Consider the following 20,619-nt stretch of genomic DNA (forward strand, 5'->3'; position numbering starts at 1 on the left):
AATGACGTCATACGGGCCAACAATAAAACATAATTTTCAGTGCGTTAACTGCAGTTAGCATTCAAGTGATGCGGTCAAATGGAACTAGAGGCTCCATTACAGACGTCCAGTCATGTGTCGTCGCGACAGGTCACTTAGGCGGCCGCCAATCGCGCAAACGAGGTTCTGTGACGTCATAGAAAAGTTGCGGAAAAGTGGCTAGGGGGTCGCGACTGCTTCACACGTTTTCTTTGATATCTCCGTTATTTGTTCGAAGATTGCGATGATATTGGTATCATTGTTATCGGGACTAAGCAGTCTTTCTCATAAACCCAACTTGTATTTTGTCTTCATGGCTCCTTTAACGTGCGCTGAAATCTCGTGCACACGGGCATTTTAAATGCAGAGCATTTCAGTAACTCACGATGTCACCCGCGTTGACGTCCGTAGTCGTAGTCCGCACCCCTCCAGTCCGCACCCCTCCCCCTACACTACCGTAAAATTCCGAGCAAGCGCCCCCCTTCAGCAAGGCGGAATTACCGGCAAAGTGAAGGGGGGGCGCTATCCCGGAACGGCACCAAAATTCAAGATGGCGGCGACAATTGTTTTTACGAAAAAAAAAAAAAACGCAGTGCGGGTGGTTTTAAACTTTCATTAGGAAGATGAACTTTATTACGCTAAAGATGTTACTGTTAGTTACTTTGGAAACCATTGGAAAACTTAGCAGCAAAAAAAAAGTTCGCAGCACTCTGCTGCCTCAGTCTTCGGGTGCCACGGCTTGATCTTACTGCTGTTCGTCACTTTCGAAACCATCGAAAGGCTCCTCAGAGTCTGTAGCCAAAAACAGTTCAGCGCACTCGTCTTCCAGTCCACCCCGGTCTTCTGGCACCATGGCTCCGACATCTGCCAGCCCGCCGTGCAGGTCGCCGTCCTCGGAGCCATCAATTGCGTTTGCAATGCCGCACCCCTTGAAGCAGCGCGCCACAAGGACCTGCTGCCGCGACGGCTTCTTAAAGTTGCCTTTTGACGTCATTTCGCCATCGCAGGAAGTTCGCGGAAGTTCGGAAGGCGCTTAATGCCTCCGCAGATTCCTCGGGCGTCCTCTGGCTCTCGTTCATAGCGTGGCACATTGCAACGCCGAACCGCTGCTTCCAAACCTGCTTATGTAGTGGCTGGAAGCTACAAAGCTACCTAACTGCATGCTGTTTGCTATTTTCACAGCCTCTTCAGACAGCAGCCGGTTGCTAACGGCGCGTCCAGCGCTTCTTTCGCGCTCTAAAAACTCGAACAGCGTATCGTCCACGTACTCGCTGAACACTGGGGCGCTGTTGCTTAGCTTCCGTCGAAGTATTGCTTTTCCGAAGTTTTGCTGCAGGAGATTGTCGAAATTCTTCACCTATTCACGCATGCGCTTTCGGTCGAGCTTGAACTGTCGAGAGGTCTGGTGCACGTTTTTCCCGTGCTCTCGGTGCCATCGGATCACCTCGATTTTCTTTGCAACTGTGTAGGAATGCATGACCTACCACCGCCAAAACAAAGAAACAAATGGCGTGTAGCGTTCGGTTGAAGCAGATTGGATTGGATTCTTAGACTGGCTCCAGCAAGCCAGTGTTGCCTGCACGTGGTGCGTGATAACTGCGTGGAGGGAGGGGGGGGCGCTTTCCCGGAATGGCGCGGAAATTTGAAATTAGCACTGAAGTGGTGGGGGGGCGCTTGCACGGGTGGGGGCGCTTGCTCGGAATTTTACGGTATATAAAAAAATTGGGCCCATCTTCCCGCGAGGGCGACTCGAGTAAATGCGTCGCATAGGGGGTGGGTGTATTGCGTTAACGTTTAGTGTTTGGGGAGTTGGTGGTAGTGAATGCGTTGTATCAGCAGCTTCTTGACGTAGTTTGAATGAGTCAAGGATGTAAGGCGCGTTCATAGCCTCCCATGCTGTGTCGGCTTTGTGGCGCAGTGGGTAGAGCACCATGTGCATTGCGTTCCGCCCGCAGGGTCGAGGGATCGAAACCAGGCGATCCTTCAGACTTCATCGACAATGTCTACGCTGGAAGAGAAGGCGGCGCGGCGGCGTGCTGCGGATGCTGAGCGCAAGCGCCGCAAGCGAGCCGCCGACGCCGAACTTCGCCAGCGAGAAGCCGCAGCCAAACGTGAACGTCGGGCGGCGGATCCAACGCTGCGAGAACGCGAAGCCGCCGCTAAACGCCAGCTCCGACAAGCGCATCCGGCCATGCGGCAACGAGAGGCGGCAGCAGCACGTGCTCGTCGACTCGCAAATCCGGAGGCTGTCGCTGCTCAAAGTGTGCTTCGTCGGGCGGATCCCAGCGTACGTCAACGAGAAGCCGATTAGGAGTCGTCGTTAATTACAACAATTAGCAACAACAATTACAACAACAACAACCAATACGTAATCCATACGACTTGCAGGTGGCCCCCCGCGGAAATGCTCTGCATTTGATCGTGCCCCTCGCGAGGGGGATGTTAATTTGGGTCTCTAGGAAACGAAAACATGCTCCAGAGATTTTTTTTTGGTTTGCAGTGAACGACGCCATGACACCATGTCACAAGCACAGACACGCACGCACAGAATAATACAAGTCAAACGACAATAAAGCCACAGACCTCAACAAAGAAACGTGAACCTGATTTTGGAAAGCGGCGTAACCTGGCACAGTAGACGACAGACGATCTGAAACCGGATGACTGGCATTGACACTCTTGAACCGCGGGAATAGTTTATTATGATTCGTATTAGCTCTAATGTAACTGTTTGTGGCCATCATAAACTATCGACAAAACACGTTTTCATATCATCTGCAACTTCATTTGGCTCCTTCCTGCCGTGAATTGCCATCGTGCATTTCGTTTGGCATATCCCAGGTGGCGCCGTTGTTCCAAGATGAGCTTGCACGTTCAAATTGGCCGCCATTTTCCCATAGCCGGAAATCGTTTCATTTGTTTTCAGAACAAGCAGGCATCTGCTGCTGTTCCCGCTGTCAAACAAAATATATTACAAAATTCGACCTCCGTGTGGTGTTTGAGCGAGAACGGAGCAGCGGTTCGCCAAGGATTTCTTTTTTTTTTTTTTTTTTGCGTTTTGTCTCCATCAGAAAAGCAGCCACGGTGGCAGGGAATGGAAAAAAGGATTAAACCATCTCCCCGCGAGGGGGACTCGAGTAAATGCGTCGCATAGGGGGTGGGTGTATTGCGTTAACGTTTAGTGCTTGGGGAGTTGGTGGTAGTGAATGCATTGTATCAGCAGCTTCTTGACGTAGTTTGAATGAGTCAAGGATATAAGGCGTGTTCGTAGCCTTCCATTCTGTGTCGGCTTTGTTGCGCACTGTGTAGAGCACCATGTACCTTGCGTTCCGCCCGCATGGTCGTGGGATCGAAACCAGGCGCCGGTAAGTATTATTTTTTTATATAGTGTAGGGGGCGAACGATGCGGACTACTACGGACGCCTAGAACAGGTGACATCGTGAGTTAAAGAAATGCTCTGCATTTAAAAGAAAAATGAAATCGAAAAGGCAGGAGCAGAAAAAAAAATGTTTTCTTAGATTCCTAAGAATCGATCAATTTCACGTGGTAACGAAAGAGTCAAACTGTGCACGGATCTCTGATATTAAGCTTCATGCAGTTCTCATTGACAGTGCGTGTGGTCCACTTTGCGTAACTACCACTTAGTGAGTTTTTAAATGCAGAGCATTTGTATAACTCACGATGTCACCCGTGCGTCGGCGTCCGCAGCAGCCAGCCTCCCCTTACACTATAAAAAGAAAAAGAAATAACAGTTACCGGCACCTGGTTTTGATCCCACGACCCTGCGGGCGGAACGCAAGGTACATGGTGCTCTACCCACTGCGCCACAAAACGACATAGAATCAAAGGCTACGAACGCGCTATATCCTTGACTCATTCAAACTACGTCGTCAGCGGCATGCGTTGGCGACTCAGCGGCGTGCTAGTGGTGTGATAGCTGCGTGGCGTACACGTGATAGCACCAACCCCCCAAACACTAAACGTTACCGCAATACAACCACCCCCTATAAAGCGGGTTGGCGCGGGCTCCACTCCAGTCAACTCCTGCGCTCTCTTCTCTTGCGTTCGTCGGCGGTCGCAGTTGATAAGCGATGGAAGCAAGACGTTCAACTAGTACCGCGACGCAATCCAACATCAGCGTCGCGGAACCAGTACAAGACATCGTACCATCGTCTTCGTCGACGTCGGCAGAAGACAAGGCGGCGAGGTGGCGCGCTGCCGACTCCGAACGCAAGCGTTGTAAGCGTGCCGCCGACGCCGACCTTCGTGAACAAGAAGCCGCGGCCAAGCGTCAACGTCGAGCAGCGGATCCAGGCCTTCGTCAGGAAGAAGCAGCGTCTGCTCGTCAGCGTCAGGCCACGGACCCTTTGATTCGTGCGCGACACGCGGCTGCGACACGTCAGCGTCGGGCCGCAGATCCCGCGGTACACGCACGAGAAGCGGCCGCCGAGCGTCGTCGTCGAGACGCCGCCCCGGAGGCCGTCCGCAAACGCCAGCGGGCTGCGCAGGCACGTCACCCCAATGCTCTGCATTTACTCGTGTCCCTCGCGCGGGGGCATGCGACGGAGGATCTTTAAATGCAGAACATTTCAGTAACTCACAATGTCACCCGCGTTGACGTCCGTCGTAGTCCGCACCGTCGTTGTCCGCACCCCTCCCCCTACACTATATTAAAAAAAATACTATCCGGCGCATGGTTTCGATCTCTCGACCCTGCGGGCGGAACGCAATGTACATGGTGCTCTACCCACTGCGCCACAAAACCGACACAGAATGAAAGGCTACGAACGCGCCTTACATCCTTGACTCATTCAAACTACGTCAAGAAGCTGCTGATACAACGCATTCACTACCACCAACTCCCCAAACACTAAACGTTAACGCAATACACCCACCCCCTATGCGACGCATTTACTCGAGTCCCCCTTGCGGGGAGATGGGCCCAATTTTTTGTTGAAGTAAATGTCCATAAAGGCGTTCACATAAGAACCAGCTGTCGAAATTGTGGACTAACTAAAAAAAAGAGAGAGAGAATCAAAAAACTTCGCATGATTTCAGTCTATCACTAAAAAGAAACATATACAAGCAATGCATATTGCTGATGATGATGACATAGGCAAATACACCTTACTAAAGATTTGGAAAGAAAATTTGGTTCAGCCCCATGAGTTATGCAATGAAAGTTGTTAGGAGTAACACTCAAGGACGGGAGACGAGTGTCCTGGATCTTGGTACAAACTCGCGTGAAAGATATCACCGTTCAAATTGAGAGAAAGAAATAGCGATGGGCAAAGCATGTAATGCGACGAAAGGAGGACCTGGGGACCACCAGAATAATGAACTTATCACCAAGGGACGGGTCCAGGAGAAGGGGAAGGCCATTGACTTGATGGAGCGACGAATAAGGCATTCTTTTGGGCGAGTTGGTACTGCGTTGCAGACGTGTGAAGCGCAAAATTTGGGCGAAGGGAATGTGAAAGGGACTAGTGCTACTTCCACCCGAAATTTATTGGTGAAATACACTCGCATAAATACACAAATTGTGCGCACATCACGAAGAAGCTGGAAGGATTAAGTCGGAGAGTTCAGGCGAAAAGAATGGACTCTGGCATCGCAAAACATGAGCAGTTGGAGGCCAATGGGAGAGGGCTTTGTTTACTGCAATGGACTTGGATAGATGATGATAATAGTGGCGGTTTAAATAAATTTTTTGGCTGCCAGCTTCAGTTTATGGCAGTTGGTGGTGCACACGGAGCACCCCGGCAACGTTAGTAGTTAGTTATCCGAGACTAGAAGTTCATGGTGTGTTGACTGCACCGGAATCCACTGCTCCGGCTAGGCTGCTCTTCATTGTGCAATAAGCTTTCAAACCGTGTCACTGCAGCAAGTTGCATGGTAAACTATGCGATGGATGCCTTATCCTTACTGACCTCCTGGAGTGCCCGTTGAGGTGCAGAAACCTCAAGGGCAGCATACATAGGGCATTTCTTGCTTGGGTCACACTGTGCTAGCACGTGCCATGCACCCTCACAGCACTCAGATCAAATACCTTGCTCCCCCTCTCAAAGCTTTCGTCACTTGCCCAGCAAAAAGGGCACGGATTCTCATACGGCTGATTTTCATTCAACAAACTGTTTCCCCCGCAGAAGGAAGAGGAAGCCCCGAAGAAAGCCGAACCAGAAGACAAGCCAAAAAAGAAACCTATCGATGGCCCCCCTGCCAGCGGCAATAAGACAGTAGTGGGGACAAAGGTGAAAAAGCCCCTCGTCAAACCAGCCGTCAGCAGCAAGCCAGTAGCCACAAAGCTGTCGAAAAAGTCTCCCGCTGATCCGGCTGGGAAGCCAGTAGCCGCAAAGCAGCTCAAAAAGCCTCCCACTGATCCGGCTGGGAAGCCAGCAGCCGCAAAGCAGCTCAAAAAGTGTCCAACTGATCCACCTGGGAAGACAGTAGCTGCGAAGCAGTCGAAAAAGCCTCTCGGCCAACCATCCAGCGACGGGGAGGCAGTCGTAAAGCGGCCAAAGAGGCCCCTCGCCGAACCTCCCAGCAGCAGCAAGCTACTAGACGAAGAGGAGGAGCCGGAGAGGCGTCCGGTTGACTCTTCTGACAGTGGGCGGCTGGTGTCGACCACAGAGCAGGCGACCGGAGAACCCGTTGAGTGTGACTCTTTGCCGTCTTCAGGAAGGCGTTCCTCACAGGAGAACGTTTTTGCGTCGAGTGAGGCAGACGGTGACAACATGTACGGTGGGAACTGGGGCAGCAGCCACGGCCACTACCCTCCGAGGCCAAATGGTCGTGGGGGGGCCCCCTTTGTGAACTTTCGGGGAGGGAGAGGCCGCGGCCCCTGGCACGGTGGTGGGCCACCTTTCCAGCCCCCGTTCAACCCTTACGGAGGTCCCAGGCCTTTTAACAGGTATGCTGTGTGGATTTGTTGCCCTCTCTCTCGGTCTTCCTATATTCCTCTCTCTTTTTTACCTCTCTCTCTCTCAACTTGTCACCCTCTCTTTCCCCGTTGGTTTTTAATTTTCTTGTTACATTAATGAATCATGTAAAGGGAGCACCTAGTAAATTCTGAAAATTGCTAAATGGCAGCTGGTCCAACTGCGTGTCACTGGTTGTTAACGGCTCGCGTGTTGCTGATGCGAAAATGTCGGCTGATGAATGTAATGGGAATGTTCAATCGGTTTTTGCGCAGAATGGTTGCGATTCGGCCCCCTGACCAGAGAGGGCTGGCATCACCATGTACGATCTTCATGTCTCGCAGCCAAGAACCTTGATTCAGGGGGGGAAAAAAAGCAAGCAGCGTCCCCGATAATATTCCCACAGCACTGCTCCTCCAGTATTTAAAATGGGTATCCCAGTGCTTAAGTGCGGTTTTCAAAGCCTCACTATTCGAGTGTGTAGTTCCTTCTGACTGGAAAGTTGCTCGGGTTGAACCTGTTTTTAAGTCAAACAATTGTTGAAATGCATCCCAACTACTGTCCAGTATCCCTTGTTTCAGCATTTCTCTTGGTGATTCACTGAAAGTGAACACTGAACTGCTCAAAATAATGCAATGCTGCAAGACTTTGCAGATGTCCGTGAATTATAAAAATTGTGCTCCGATGTCTATTACTAACAAAAAAAAACCCTCTCCCTTTGATTACACTGCTAATGGTAATGCATTCACACGTGTTCAAGAGTTCAAATACATTGGTCTTCTCATAACTGAGGACCTCCGTTGGAACAAACGTATCGCTCACACATTTGGCAAAGCAGTGTCCAAACTCTGCCATTTAAAAGCATTGTTACGTGCTGCCTCAAGTTTCACTAAGCTCTTGGCATATAAAACTCTTATTCTACCAATTGTGGGCCCTGGAAATGTTATCTGGGATTCTGACACGGCCGTTAATCTCCTCAAAATAGAGAGGGCACAGGATAAGGCTCTGAGGCTTATTTTATTGCGCGGCACTTAAGTGCCTGCTCCTGTGGTTTCACAGCGCTGTCGACCCCCGTTGTAACCGAGTGAACGAAGGGTACACCAAAGACAAATGAGATGGAACGTCGAGGATAGTGAAGGAGGAAAGTATGGCGAGAGTGTGAGGGGGGGGGTGTCATATATATGCAACCATACGACCACAAAGGAAAGCTATACAGCTTTCTCAGAAACTTCGCAGTTGAAGAAAAATTTGTCCTGGTCCAGTATTCGAACCCGGGACCACTGCTTAACTATTTCGTTACCACGGGAAATTGACCAATTTTGAAGGGTCTAACAAAACATTTTTTTGTGCTATACATAATGATTAGGCACACATTGCAGTGACATAAAATGCAAATTATTCCACGTGCTTTCCAACAACACCAGTTTTAATATTGTTTTCCTAAATATAGATTCCGAAAAAAATTATCGAATTCGAAATTTTTGTCCACGCGTCGAAGAAAATAAGAAAAAGTAAGTTGTGTATAATAAACCACCGGTAGTAGAAAAAATTTAGAATATACATTTTGTAGGTAGACATTTGAAAAACCCGTCCTAAAAAAAAAATTGAGTTGCGCAGTACGATTTGTCAGATATAAAAGAAAATGTTAGCCCACGTGGTGCCCGTGCCATGTGGTGAAGCCCAACCTTTATTTCAAATTTTGCTATTTTGGAGAGTTCTCTAGAAGTAATCTGGTGGTTTGACATTATTAAAGGCTCAAATTAGCCTCCACGTGATGTAAAAACAACTTGTCAATGATTATGACCGGCACAATATTGAAGGCAAGCAAGCGATGTGAAAAAATTCGTTTGGAGTTGAGAACCAAACTCTTTGGTAGATGCTTGTTGACGTTCTGATGATCACTTATCAGTCAGAACTTTCATTTGCGGTTTATTATCATGTTCTGACTCACTATGGTAGCCCTGCTTGCAGGAATAAGGTACGATGCGCTAGAATCATGCCCAGCAAGCTTTTACCAAGCCGCCGTCGGGCTGTGAAGCGAGTTCAGCACTACGAGCCTACTACATTGCAGCGCCACCTAGCAATTCTGAAAATAAACAAATACAAGGCTGTTGGAGACTTTGTCAGAATAGACAGTACTACTAAGAAGCGACACTAGACCTCCGGAAATACCCTCGTATGAAACCGAAACTGGCCGCTGAACAGCTGGCAGTGTTCAAGGCCAATTGGAAGCGTTCTCCTCGTCTGAACTGATACCCGACGACTTGGTTTTATCGTTTGACTTTCAGCGGAAGTTCTTATCACAGAAGCAAGGCGTAGATAAAGTGGAAGCGCGAGCGGCATGCTTGTTTTGAGGAGCAGTAGCGGGCAACGGAGGCGCCAGGCAAATGAGCTTGTAGTTGGGTAACTGCGTAGTAGTGCCAAATATGAATTTCGCAATGCAAAAACGAAACCGAAACTGCTGGAAGCTGGGTGAAAATGTCAGGCACACTTGCTAGACATGCGGGGGACCATCAGAAATAAGCTTTGGGAGAATAAAGCTGCCCTTTGTCCGAACCAAAGATCATTAGTGAATAGCTGGGGCCATTTTCAAGTAATTATCACCTCTCAACGCTGTCGGATTACAAAGCTGACCCAATTATTTAATATTTGACTTGCCAGGAGCTTTTTGACAAAAAAAATATTATGGTAATGCAGCCTAACCACGACCTGCATCCTTTTTTTCTCAAGTGCAGCAGCCACGCCCCCTTCCTAAAAAATACACGCACCTGAGCTCGCAAAAAACGCCGCCAAAAATCTCAATGTCACCGGAGCGGGAAAATTTAAACTGATTCTAAAAGGGCAGTGCCTAGACTAACCACTGGCCGCATTAGGTGTACGAGAAACGACTACAACATGTCGATATAGGCAATATAAATCATCGATCACCGGTGATCGATTTGAATAGGCATGGTAACGAGAGTTAACCGGAGCTGTCGCTCTACCAACTGAACTAACCAGGAGGCTAGCAGTTTGTAGTGCGAGAGCAAATTGATCAACAACAACCTGTCCTTCACTTCGAGTGTTTGATCAATTCGTTCTCGCGCTACAAACTGCTGAGGGTCGAATTTTTTTTTTAAAAAACTTTCCCTGGTGGTCAAATTAGTTTATTGCGGATTTGGAATGAACACAATGTCTGAAGCCTAGATTGAATGGTTAAAAATTATCAGGAACAGTATTTTGGTGTCAGCATCACTTAGAACTGAAAAATGTTCAATAGTATTTCAGAGTGTGGTATTCCTTGAAACACGGGTCTACGCACAGTGCCTTATTGCAGTATGCACACATAAAGCGCGTGTCCGAAGGTGAGCTATCTTCTTCCGAAGAAAGACTGTCTTCCGATTCAGACTCGGTGAAAGGAGCAAACTCAGAGTCGGAAGAGTCATCGCTGTCGGTGTCATCGGAACGGGCAGTTCGTTGGGCCATATCGCCGCTTTGCCGTGCATCTGAAGAACTCGAAGGCAACTCAGTAAATGAGGAGAGCGAGAATAACTCGTGCACGCCGGTGATAAACAAGCTAATAGCAGCGGCAATATAGATCGAAATCAACTTCCGCCGCCCCTGATAGCGAGCGCCGATCAAGTTTTGCGCGCCTCCATTGCGATCATGTGGCGAAACTGATACCACGAAACGCGTTGACACGTACAGACGCCGTAACGCGCCGAAGCTAGAGAGTTCTGTTTTTTACCGCAAGATGGCAGCACAATCAAATTTCAAACACTTCTTGTAAGTCCCAGGGGGTGGCAGCACCTCCCAGGAAGCATGCATCGTTAATATGGCGCGAAATTTCAAACGGATGCTCGAAATCGTACCCGTACGGCAAAGACCTTGCACGACGGAAAACCGCCACAGTACACGTACGGCAAAAACCCTCAAAGGGTTAAGCGGTGGTCCCGGGTTCAAATCCTGGACCAGGACGAATTTTTCTTCAACTGCGAAGTTTCTGAGAAAGCTGTATAGCTTTCCTTTGTAGCCGTACGGTTGCATTCAGGTGGATGTCAAACTTTCCTTTGCAGAAACTTACTCCACCTTGGGGATTTCCCCTAAATCTGTTCTCAACGCCTGTCCTTCACTTCTAAACGTGTTTCCGAAAAACTTAATTGTTGGGAGCAAGCATGTTGGCCAGCCTTATTTCACGAGTAACCTTTTATGGACTGGCACGTAGCAAAAGTGCTGAGAACACAAATGCGGCATTGGTGCTCCTTCAAACAATGCTGTCTGCTTGACCTTTCAGGTTTGCTGGCCCCATGGGAGGAGGCCTTCTCCCCTGGCCTGGATTCAACTACGGCTTCAATTCGTACGGGCGCGGAGGTGGCCAAGACGGATCCTGGCACCAAGACTCGTATGATGACGAGCGGTGGCAGTTCACTAGTGCCGGTCACGACTATGACGAAAGGAACAAAGATGACAGGTCGCGCAGCAAGTCATTATCTCGCGACGAAGCAGGCACGGTCGACGGCCGCGACGAAGCAACGCGCCAGCCATCTCGAGCAAACTCTTCATCGAGCGCTGACGGTCACCGCGGGCGGTCTTCCAGACCGGCGAGCCCTGCTTCAAGCACAAAGTCTCAACCAAGTGACAGAAGTTCGGGCAAGACTTCGAGGGAGTCCTCTGCGACAGGGTCAGCCAATGGGGACGCTGCCGGTCACCGCAAATCCGGGACCGGCGAAGAAGGCAGTTCGTTGACTCGGGCTCGCATCGAAAGAAACTCTGAAGCCTCTGGAAAAGACTCTGCGAAATCGAAATTGAAAGACTCCGCGAAATCAAAAGACCCTGCGAAAGAAGGGAAGGCTCTAAGTGCCGGCAAACGTCCTCTGCCTCCCCGTCCTGCTGCAGGGGCCAGTTCAAGCACTGCTAAAACTGTGAGGGCGGTGGAAAGGCCTAAGGTTTTGACCACTTCGTCCGAAAAGTCCGGAGCATCGAGAGACCGGGACCAGCGTACGAGGGTCTTGAAGACTGTCAGTGTGTCTCCAGGGCTTGCCAAACAGAAACAAGGGGTCACGGCGAGGAAGGTGGTGACCGGCAGCCCTGACAGGGCCAGCGCTGAAGTGACAATCAAGAAGGAGGTGGTCGAAAGTGCAGAAGACGCGGCAGAAGACGCAGCCACAAGCGCCACATCTAAAGGAAGCCACCTCATCTTCCTCTCGTCCGAGGACGAAGAGCACGACTTGGACGGCAAGCACAAGTCGTCGAAGGCGGAAGGCGGAGCCAGGGCGGCACAGAAGCTCGCGAAGAAGGCGAAATCGGGCGGACCAGTCGGGGCCTCGTCCACTCCGGAGAGGGATGCCGCGCTGTCCAGGAGCCCAAGGGTCGGATCGTTGTCGACCAAGGACATCTATCGCAGGGACGTTCTGGACAAGCTGGTCAACTTCCCCTCGTCGCGCCAAGTGCAGACGCAGCTCAACAAGTGGATGATGGAGATGCAGAAACACCAGAAGGTACCCTTCCTGCCTTATCTGGACCTGTTCTGAGTTCTCGTCCTTGCTGAAACGTGACAAGGTATGCCAGGCTGCAGTTCTTTTTCGTTTTTTTAAACGGCTGAGCCGTTTAAGCTTGAGCTCGGTCCATGCGGATCATTACCAGGACGCTATCATCATCGACAAAGTGGAGAGGGGGAAAATGCTAAACCAAGAAGTGAAGAAGAAGCCAAGAAATGCTGGCCAAGAAGTGGCCATGAGCAGGTGTTGGGGGTGTGGGCCTCAAGAAAAAAAAAAGGTTGCGGAGGCCTTGGGAATCAAACCCAAAATCTTTAAGCGAGAAACCGGCAACCCAACCACTGGGCCACTCCAAAGGCCCAAGGGGTGCAGGGTTAGTAGCGGTGGGTAGCAATGCCATGTGCAACCAATTGGAAAGAAAAAAAAAGTCCCTGGCCATACCCACTATTGTGAAACCTGGGGAGGGGTGAAGCATGCAGTGTATAAGCCTGCCTGGAACTAATTTTACCGCTCATTAAACCTTGGTGGCACTAGTGGCAAGGAACCATTTTGAATGCCCATTTCAAGCACCAAGGTTTAATGAGCTGTAAAATTAGTTCCAAGAGGTGCACCTAATAACCAATTCCCTTATTGCACTCACCAGGATTCATAATATTGGAAAATATATAAAGATTACAGTTTTACGGCCAACACTGTCTTGTCTATTGTTTGACCAGAAATTGCTAATGATCACTAATTGTATTGGTAACTATGTGACGCACTCAGGAAACAATGACATATTTGCAATCAGTGGGAAAAAAAGAAGCAAGACTGGCAAGCTTCACAGAGTTAGCTTATTTTAAGAGCCATGTTCCCCCTTAATGCCTTCTCTAGGTGAAAAAGAGTGAAGCCCAAAATGGCTGCCCTATCCAATCACAGCTGAAGTCGGCAGCTTGACCCTGCGTCTTCTCCTTCTCCCCTCCTTCTTGCGTGCAGTCGGTGTCGTGGCGGCAGACCCTGCGTCTCTGCTCGACCCAGGCCCGCCTGGAGCGCGAAGAGGACCCCCTGAGCGGGCTGCCCAACATCGACTTCAATGTGCTCCTCAGGCAGGTCGAAGCGTGCGAACTGCCCGAGGAGATGCTCCGCAGCCTCATGCAGGCACTCAGCGCCGACGTCCCGTCAGCGGAACAGCCGCCGCTGTCGGAGGAGGCGCCCCTCCCTCCGGCGACCAGTTCCGCTCTCAAGAAGACCTCTTCCGGTGGAGGGGTGCTGAGTTCGAAGGCGCCATCGGCCACAGTGGCACAAGATGCAGAGGCTACGACCTCGGCTTCAAACGACGAGGATGAGATCGTAGTGCTGCCGACGCCGCCCAAGGTTGTGGTGTCGGTTGATCTGGTGGACTCGGAAGAGGAGGCGGAGGAAGAGTCTACGGACGAGGAGGACACAAAGCCGAGCACCACGACAGCAGCGTCGAGATTGGCAAAAGAGGTACGGATTTTAAGTGCAGAGAACTTTAGGGGCTCGCCTTGTCGTTATAGCTCGCTCGCTGGACCCAAGTAGAGCCACGTGCACGGCGTTCCGTCGTAGCCGCTGTCGTCGCGGCGTAACCCAGAGGCTTCGAAAGCCAAGCGGTTTATACAGTCATAAGCATGCGAAACTCGTGAACCGCTGGTGCTTTTCATACATCTCCCCATTGTTTAGCACAAAGAGAAAAACTGTAGGTACATTTGCGGCGAAGTACCCATTAACCGGCAGCGCGCACATTCATTTAGTTAGGAACACTCGTTGGGATGGTTTGCACGATATTCAGTGGAAAAAAGTGGCAGTGCAACACCGGCACATGCGGGAGGAAACACCAAAAAGAACAGAACTCCCGCTCGCGCAGTTTCAGGAAGGGGGCGCGCGAGCACTGCGAAGGCGGGAACTTTGAATTGCATTGGGTGGTAGCAGTGAGCAGATAACGGCGCTACAGCCCATTATGGCGAATCACTGCTCTTCCACTTTCACATCAAGTGGAATGGTCTCTCTCTCTCTTTCTCTTTCTCTCTTGAAAGTGAACAACACTCAGAGAGAGAGAGAGAGAGAGCTCTCGTGCGAGCTTTCCTGGGATCAACGTTTTACTGTGCGATGATTGGGAGGGTCGACCACTAAGGGAAATTGTGCACATAGTCTGAAGCCTGTTACAGTAATGCATGCTCACAAAGTAGCAAACATTTGCAGAGATGTATTGGACTTCTTATACCACAGCTAACCGACCTAATCATGTCAGTCAGCCCACATGTTCAATCAATCAATCAATCATTTAGTGCCCAAGCCCCGGGAGGGTCGACCACACAAAATCTATCTGTGTACTCTGGAGTGGTCAGGCAGGTGGGAGTTTGAAAATTTGCTGGAATTAAAATTGACTTTGAGTTAGCTCTTTCTGTACCAGAAGAAAGTGCCCTTTTCTTTTTTTATAGGTTCCAGTAAAGCTTTTCTTATGGAGGCTTTCACAATCAAAAATACACAAGCCACACAAAAATGGAGCCTAATATAGATGTGCTTTTTAATGATATAGTTTATACATGAAGGAAGAGGTCTGAATGGGAAATTAATTTCTCGACAGTTTCTTGGTGAACTCTAGAAGCTTTCTTTTTTTTAATACATTGGCAAAAAAACCTTAGCCCTCGTGGGATGACCAGTGGTTAGATGCAGCCTGTTGAGGTCGAGTAGCCTGAATCATTTCCACATCAGTGATCATTTCCACAGGTCTCTACAATTGCAATGAGAGAGATAGCAGCAACCGGTGCCTTTTGTATGCTGCAGTTTCTGCATTGCAGGGTCCCGGTATTGTCACGCAAGGGAGACGGAAGCAAGGTTCTTGTAGAAATGAAGGTTTATTGGAGCAAACTTGTGTTCCGCAAAAGCTCAACGAATACACAAGCAGGCAAGAAGCAGCTAACAATGTGACGTGCACAGACGAGTGTTGGCGGATTAAATGTTGCAGCGTTTTCTCTGCACGGAATTAATCCAAAGTGCTCCTATTACTAGAAATATTAATTTAGTTTGAGAACATTTGGTATTAAGCAAGAACGGTCTGAAAAAGCGACTGCAATGCAACACCTTTTCTTTATCAACACGAGATTGCCCACGCAGCATACAAAGGAGCAGGGATACGCCTGCTTCGCCTAATAAACAAGATAAGATAGCCAGCCATGGTTAGGCGCTGGCGGCAAGACATAGGTAAACAAATCAATGGCATGGTTTGCGGCAATATGTTCAAAGTAACTTGCGTGTTCTCGTTCACTTCTGAATTACTTGGCCGTCTTCGCGCATCAAAGTACAGTAGTTATGAGATTCAACTGCATGTACAGTAGCCGACCGTTTTTTCGGACTCCGAAAATTCGGACTTGCTGGATATTTTGGTCTTTCCCAAGGAGCCACCAATTGTCCCATAGGTGTAATGACTCGCAGATTTTTCGGATGGCTCTTTTATTTGGCCCATTTTTCGTTCCCGTCCAGGACGGAAAAATCGGTCGGCTACTGTATGCATACCTCCGCGACAGGGTGGCACGTGTGATGATCCTCCGCAATGTGTGATGATCCTCTCTGGCCCAGCATTGCAATGACACGCAGGAGATGGCATTGGCGCAGTTGGTGCACGGCGGGGAAACGCAGCTAGCACAGAGGCTGGCGTCGGGAGAAAACAGGCGCCGCCACTCGGAGTGCGCGGGGGCTGACTCTTCCGACGACGAATTGCGTCCCGCCAAAAGGGCCACCGGAAAGGAGGTGACGAGATCTGCAGCGGGTGATGCCGAGAGGCTGGCGTCGAGAGCGAAGAGTGCGACGCCCACTGGCAGTGCTGCGTTTGCAAGCACGGCTGCGGCTTCGTCTTCTGCCCCACTTGGCTGTCACAGCTTGCACCTTCCTTCGCTGATGACTCCGCCTCCCTCGGTTGTCCTGCCAAAGGTACCGTATAATGCGGAATATAGGTCGAGGCGGAATATAGGTCGACCCCCTTACCTTGTAGCCGAAAAATGCAAAAAAAAAAAAAAAATGTGTACCTACCATTGTTTTATTGAGACTATAACTTGTTTCGTCTCAGATTACTCATTTAAAACTGTCTGAAGTATCGTCGGACGACTGCTTCTGGCTCGCTGTCGCCCAGACAGCAGGTCGTCCTCGGTGCAGTCCAGGGAATTGCTTATGCACCACTTCTTAAACACTCGCAAGACCATGTCATTGTGAAGCGAGCGCAAAGCATGGGACACTCGTGTGCAGACCGGAGCGACAGCCAGTCTGTAGAGGCGGTCAGCAAACATCTTGGGGTATCTATTCGCAGAGACATCGCACGACGCTAGCGGACAAAATTTGCCCCTTTGTACAGCAGCACAGGTGCACAGAGCAGCGCCCATGAAACGAGGCCTTCCGAGCGTTGCATACCGAGAGCTGCCCCTTGAGCTAACGCCGCTAGCAACACTTCTTTTGGCGATACTGAACTGGCGCAAGGCGGACACGCCATTGGCCTTGGAAAACCCCCAACTTTTCTTTTCAATGATGCTGTAAACTGGCACCAAGCACCTAAACTCATTTTGAGCAAGAAGAAAATAGCACGCACACATTCGCCGACAGCGAGAGAAGCAACAAAACAAAGATGGCGTCGCGTCTGATTGATGGTGGTGGCGATGGTGCCTTTGGGGTTTGGATGGGCTCGATGGGCTGCTCGGTCGCCAGATGACAACTGCCAGTGACTGCAATATAGGTCGAGGGGTGACTTTTCGGCAAATTTTTCTGTAAAAAATCTCGACCTATATTCCGCATTATACGGTAACTACCGGCACCGTTTGGGGCCCCTGTAAATGGACGGGAGTCAGAGCTTGGCTGCCGTAATTGTCACCCTGTCATCCGCAGTGCGACGCCCTGCCCCTGAGCCCTTGTGTTTAATTTGTCAGAAGGCAAGTGTTGTAGGGGGCACCTCATTTTAAGTGCAGAGCACTTTACGGGCTCGACCCGCCGCGGTGGCTCAGTGGCTAAGGCGTTGCGCTGCTGAGCACAAGGTCGCGGGTTCGATTCCCGGCCGCGGCGGCCGCTTTTCTGATGGAGGCGAAAAGCAAAAACGCCCGTGTGTACGAGATTTCGGCGCACGATAAAGATCCCCAGGTGGTCAAAATTAATCCGGAGCCCTCCACTACGGCGAGCCTCATCACCTGCGTTGCGTCGGCGCGTTAAACCCCACAATCCACATCCACTTTACGGCTCGCCTTGTCGTCGTAGCTCGCTAACGGTCGATGTCAAGCGACTGCCGGAATCAGGTGGTGCAGCGAGATAACGGACCCAAGTAGAACCTGGTGTGCCGTCGTCAGGGAGGCACGCTGAGGCTTCAAAAGCCAAGCAGTTTACATAGTCATAACCGTTCAAACCTTGTTAAACGCTGGCGCTTCTCATACATCTCCCCATTGTTTAGTGCAAAGAAAACGGCAGGTACATTTCAGGCAAAATCTGTGTGTAGAACCGGCAGCCCCCGCGTTCATTTAGTTCGGAACGCTCGTTGGGTTGGTTTTTATGGTAGTAAGCGAAAAAAGCGGCCGTGCAAGAAAAAATGGTGCGTTCGAAATGCCGCAGAAAGACTCCAGCCACGCAAGAAAAAAATGGCACGTTTGAAATGATGCAAAACAGCTCCAGCATATGAAATTAAAGCAAGCACAAAAAGAACAGAACTCCCACTGGTGCGGTTTCAGGCAGGGGGCTCGCAAGCACTGCGAAGGTGGGAAATTTGAATTGCGTATTCATCAAGAGAGGAGTGTGACGGGCGATAGCAGTGAGTGGATAACAGCAGTACAGCCCATTATGGCGAATCACTGCTGTGCACTTCCGACAGCTTTCACATTGAGTGGAACGGCTTTAGTTTTTCTTCTCGCTTGGAGGATAGTGTGCAGTGCAGGGTTCACTGCAAGGCTGCATCAAGAGACAACGTTGTGTGTGCCTGCCTAAAATGGAGAACGCTTGAGTCGTACACTAAATGTTTAGCCAAAAGAAGTGGAAGTTGTCATTTCTAATCTTCTTGTGAATTCCTCCAAAAGGCAAACTGCCTTTGATTCTACCTTGGCCAGTTGTGCGAATCTGAGAAGAGGAAGCCAGTTTCCAAGAGTAAAAAAAGGAAACAAACAAACAAATAATGCAGAGGCGAAGGCACAAGAAAGTGGTGAGGTGGGGTGAACTGGGAAGTTCCTCTTCTGTCTGCTCTGCAGTGTCTTCAGTTAGGTCAAGCACAAAAAGCACTGGTGGGGAGGGAAAAAAAGTGGGAAGTTGGAACGGCTCACGGGAGTGTGAATTGGGAAGTGAGGTGGAGGCTATAAGAAGGAGCCATTATAAAACTTTATGGGCTGTATATTAGGTAGGCGGGGCCTCCTCCAGCTTCTGACAGCAGCTCCCGAGTTGTGGGGATGTCCATGCCGAACGCAGAATTGTGCCTACAGTCGTGCACTGTGACCCTTTGCTCGCCTTCTATTTTGCTTGTTCGCAGCCTCCTCTGGAGCAGCAGCCGGCGGCGGCGGTGTTAGCGGCAGCCCAGTTGCTCTCGACGCCCATGCGGGCGACACCGCCACCGCTGGTGGTCACCAAGACGGAGCCACCCTCGCCTCCGCAGTCCCGCCCAGATGACCGGCCGTCTGCGGAAGCGGCGACGGCGGCCCGTGGTGGGGTGAGCACGGGGTGCCCTCCCCCTCCCTCTGCCAATCCTCTGGAGGGGTCGGCTCCCTCCACAACGCCCCCGATCCAGCTGAAGGGCCTGGTGGACGAGCTGAGCGTGCGCTGTCAGCAGGAAGATGCCATCCGGCACCAGCTGGTGGAGCTGGAGCGGAACATCGCCTCCGCCCTGGCCACCCTGGAGGAACTGCGCCGGAGGAAGGACGAGGTGAGGGGTGGAGAGAGTCTCTGGAAATGCGTCGTTTTCATTTATAGGGTCTTAAGGGAACAGAGATGACTGGTGTTTTCGTTTTTGGAAGACGTAACGTTTCGCGGCAATTCTCGAGCGGATTGAAAGTGAATAGTTAATCGGTTGTTTGCACTGCTGCATACAGTCGAACCCCGCAATAATAAAACTCTGGGGGAAAGCCGAAAAATTCACTTTTGCGGGAATCGTGTTGTTGCAAAAAGGAAACATAAACAACCTAAAAATTGCCCTCTAACCAAAAATTTATTTCCGAATACTTTGCAAGCCTTACCTTGCAGCACCTTCACCACTCAGCTCTCGCACTACAAGAAGTGGTTCATTGCTAGTCGTCCTGTGTGCCTAAGAACGACGGGATCATGTCAGATGCATCCAAAACATACGTAGGGTTCACCTTTTTTGTATGTGTTTCTCCTTAGGCCCTCGGCACCAAGTATGTTTGAGCGTGCAAGCGAAGTGCAGCTTCTTCAGTTGACAAACTTTGCCAGAAAATGGCATCTCATTGTTCCAATGCTCTTCCCAAACCTAAGTGAGCACCCGCTTCATTGACATTCCGAAAGGCCACAGCCGTCACTGCTTTGTTTTGCATACGTGCGCCATTAAAGAGTGGCATTCTCGCTTTTTGAAATGGCAGAGCAAGCTGCAGGCAGTTCCAAACTCGTCGGTGCTATCCTTCCTTCTTCCACTTGGGCCACTGACTTGGGCAATGATGGCTGCCTTATCTTGTAGCGATAAAAACTCCCGCTTTTGGGCTGGCGGAGACATCGTATTAAGAGCAAACATGCCGATCACAGCATAGAGTTTCGTACTAATATATACTAGAGGGAAATGTGGCGCCAGTAGATAGCCTAGCCGCGCTTCGGCAAGCGTTCCGTAATGTACCGGGCTGGCACGTTCGACTTGTCCTTCGCATGGCTCAAGAACAGGCTGAAATATTGGCTCTGGCTGCAAAAAAGCAACAATATTACTGTAGAAGGTTCATCAAATTTGTTTTGTTAGTGTAAAATTAAACCTCCATAAAGAGTAATTTGTCAGTGATTATGTAGAAGCTTCATGCACGATGAACAAGAAAAAAAAATTTTGCCTTTTTTTGTCGATTTTTGCATCGAGACAAAAAAGAAGCCATATGGCTAGCCAAGCCAAGTAGACGAGGAACATCGCTAGCGACAATGGCGCCGCTCACGGCGGCCTGTGACTGCAGCGACAGATTTCCCTCTAGTATATAGTCATATAAAACTGTATAGATCACAGCACACACAACGATCGCACACGCACTGTTCAGAACGGTATCCGGCTACCGTA

At 50.1% G+C, this 20,619-nt stretch overlaps 1 protein-coding gene across 6 annotated transcripts in view; it reads left to right on the forward strand.

Moving 5' to 3' along the window:
* Positions 1 to 20,619, forward strand: part of LOC144149283 (uncharacterized) — an 82,621-nt gene that overhangs the window by 19,859 nt on the left and 42,143 nt on the right. For 2 of the 6 annotated variants that reach the window (XM_077680837.1, XM_077680839.1), the window contains exons 2-7: positions 1,974 to 2,305; positions 6,166 to 6,929; positions 11,210 to 12,413; positions 13,386 to 13,877; positions 16,005 to 16,337; positions 18,892 to 19,281. In XM_077680837.1, the coding sequence (XP_077536963.1) occupies positions 2,018 to 2,305; positions 6,166 to 6,929; positions 11,210 to 12,413; positions 13,386 to 13,877; positions 16,005 to 16,337; positions 18,892 to 19,281 (3,471 nt within the window). In that variant the 5' untranslated portion in view covers positions 1,974 to 2,017. The remainder of the gene's footprint in view (positions 1 to 1,973; positions 2,306 to 6,165; positions 6,930 to 11,209; positions 12,414 to 13,385; positions 13,878 to 16,004; positions 16,338 to 18,891; positions 19,282 to 20,619) is intronic. The other 4 variants (XM_077680834.1, XM_077680835.1, XM_077680836.1 and 1 more) reach the window with 3 other exon arrangements.

This window comes from Haemaphysalis longicornis, unplaced genomic scaffold, assembly GCF_048455015.1.
Source record: "Haemaphysalis longicornis isolate Haplotype H1 unplaced genomic scaffold, Haemaphysalis longicornis Haplotype H1 scaffold_8, whole genome shotgun sequence".
Lineage (NCBI taxonomy): Eukaryota > Metazoa > Arthropoda > Arachnida > Ixodida > Ixodidae > Haemaphysalis > Haemaphysalis longicornis.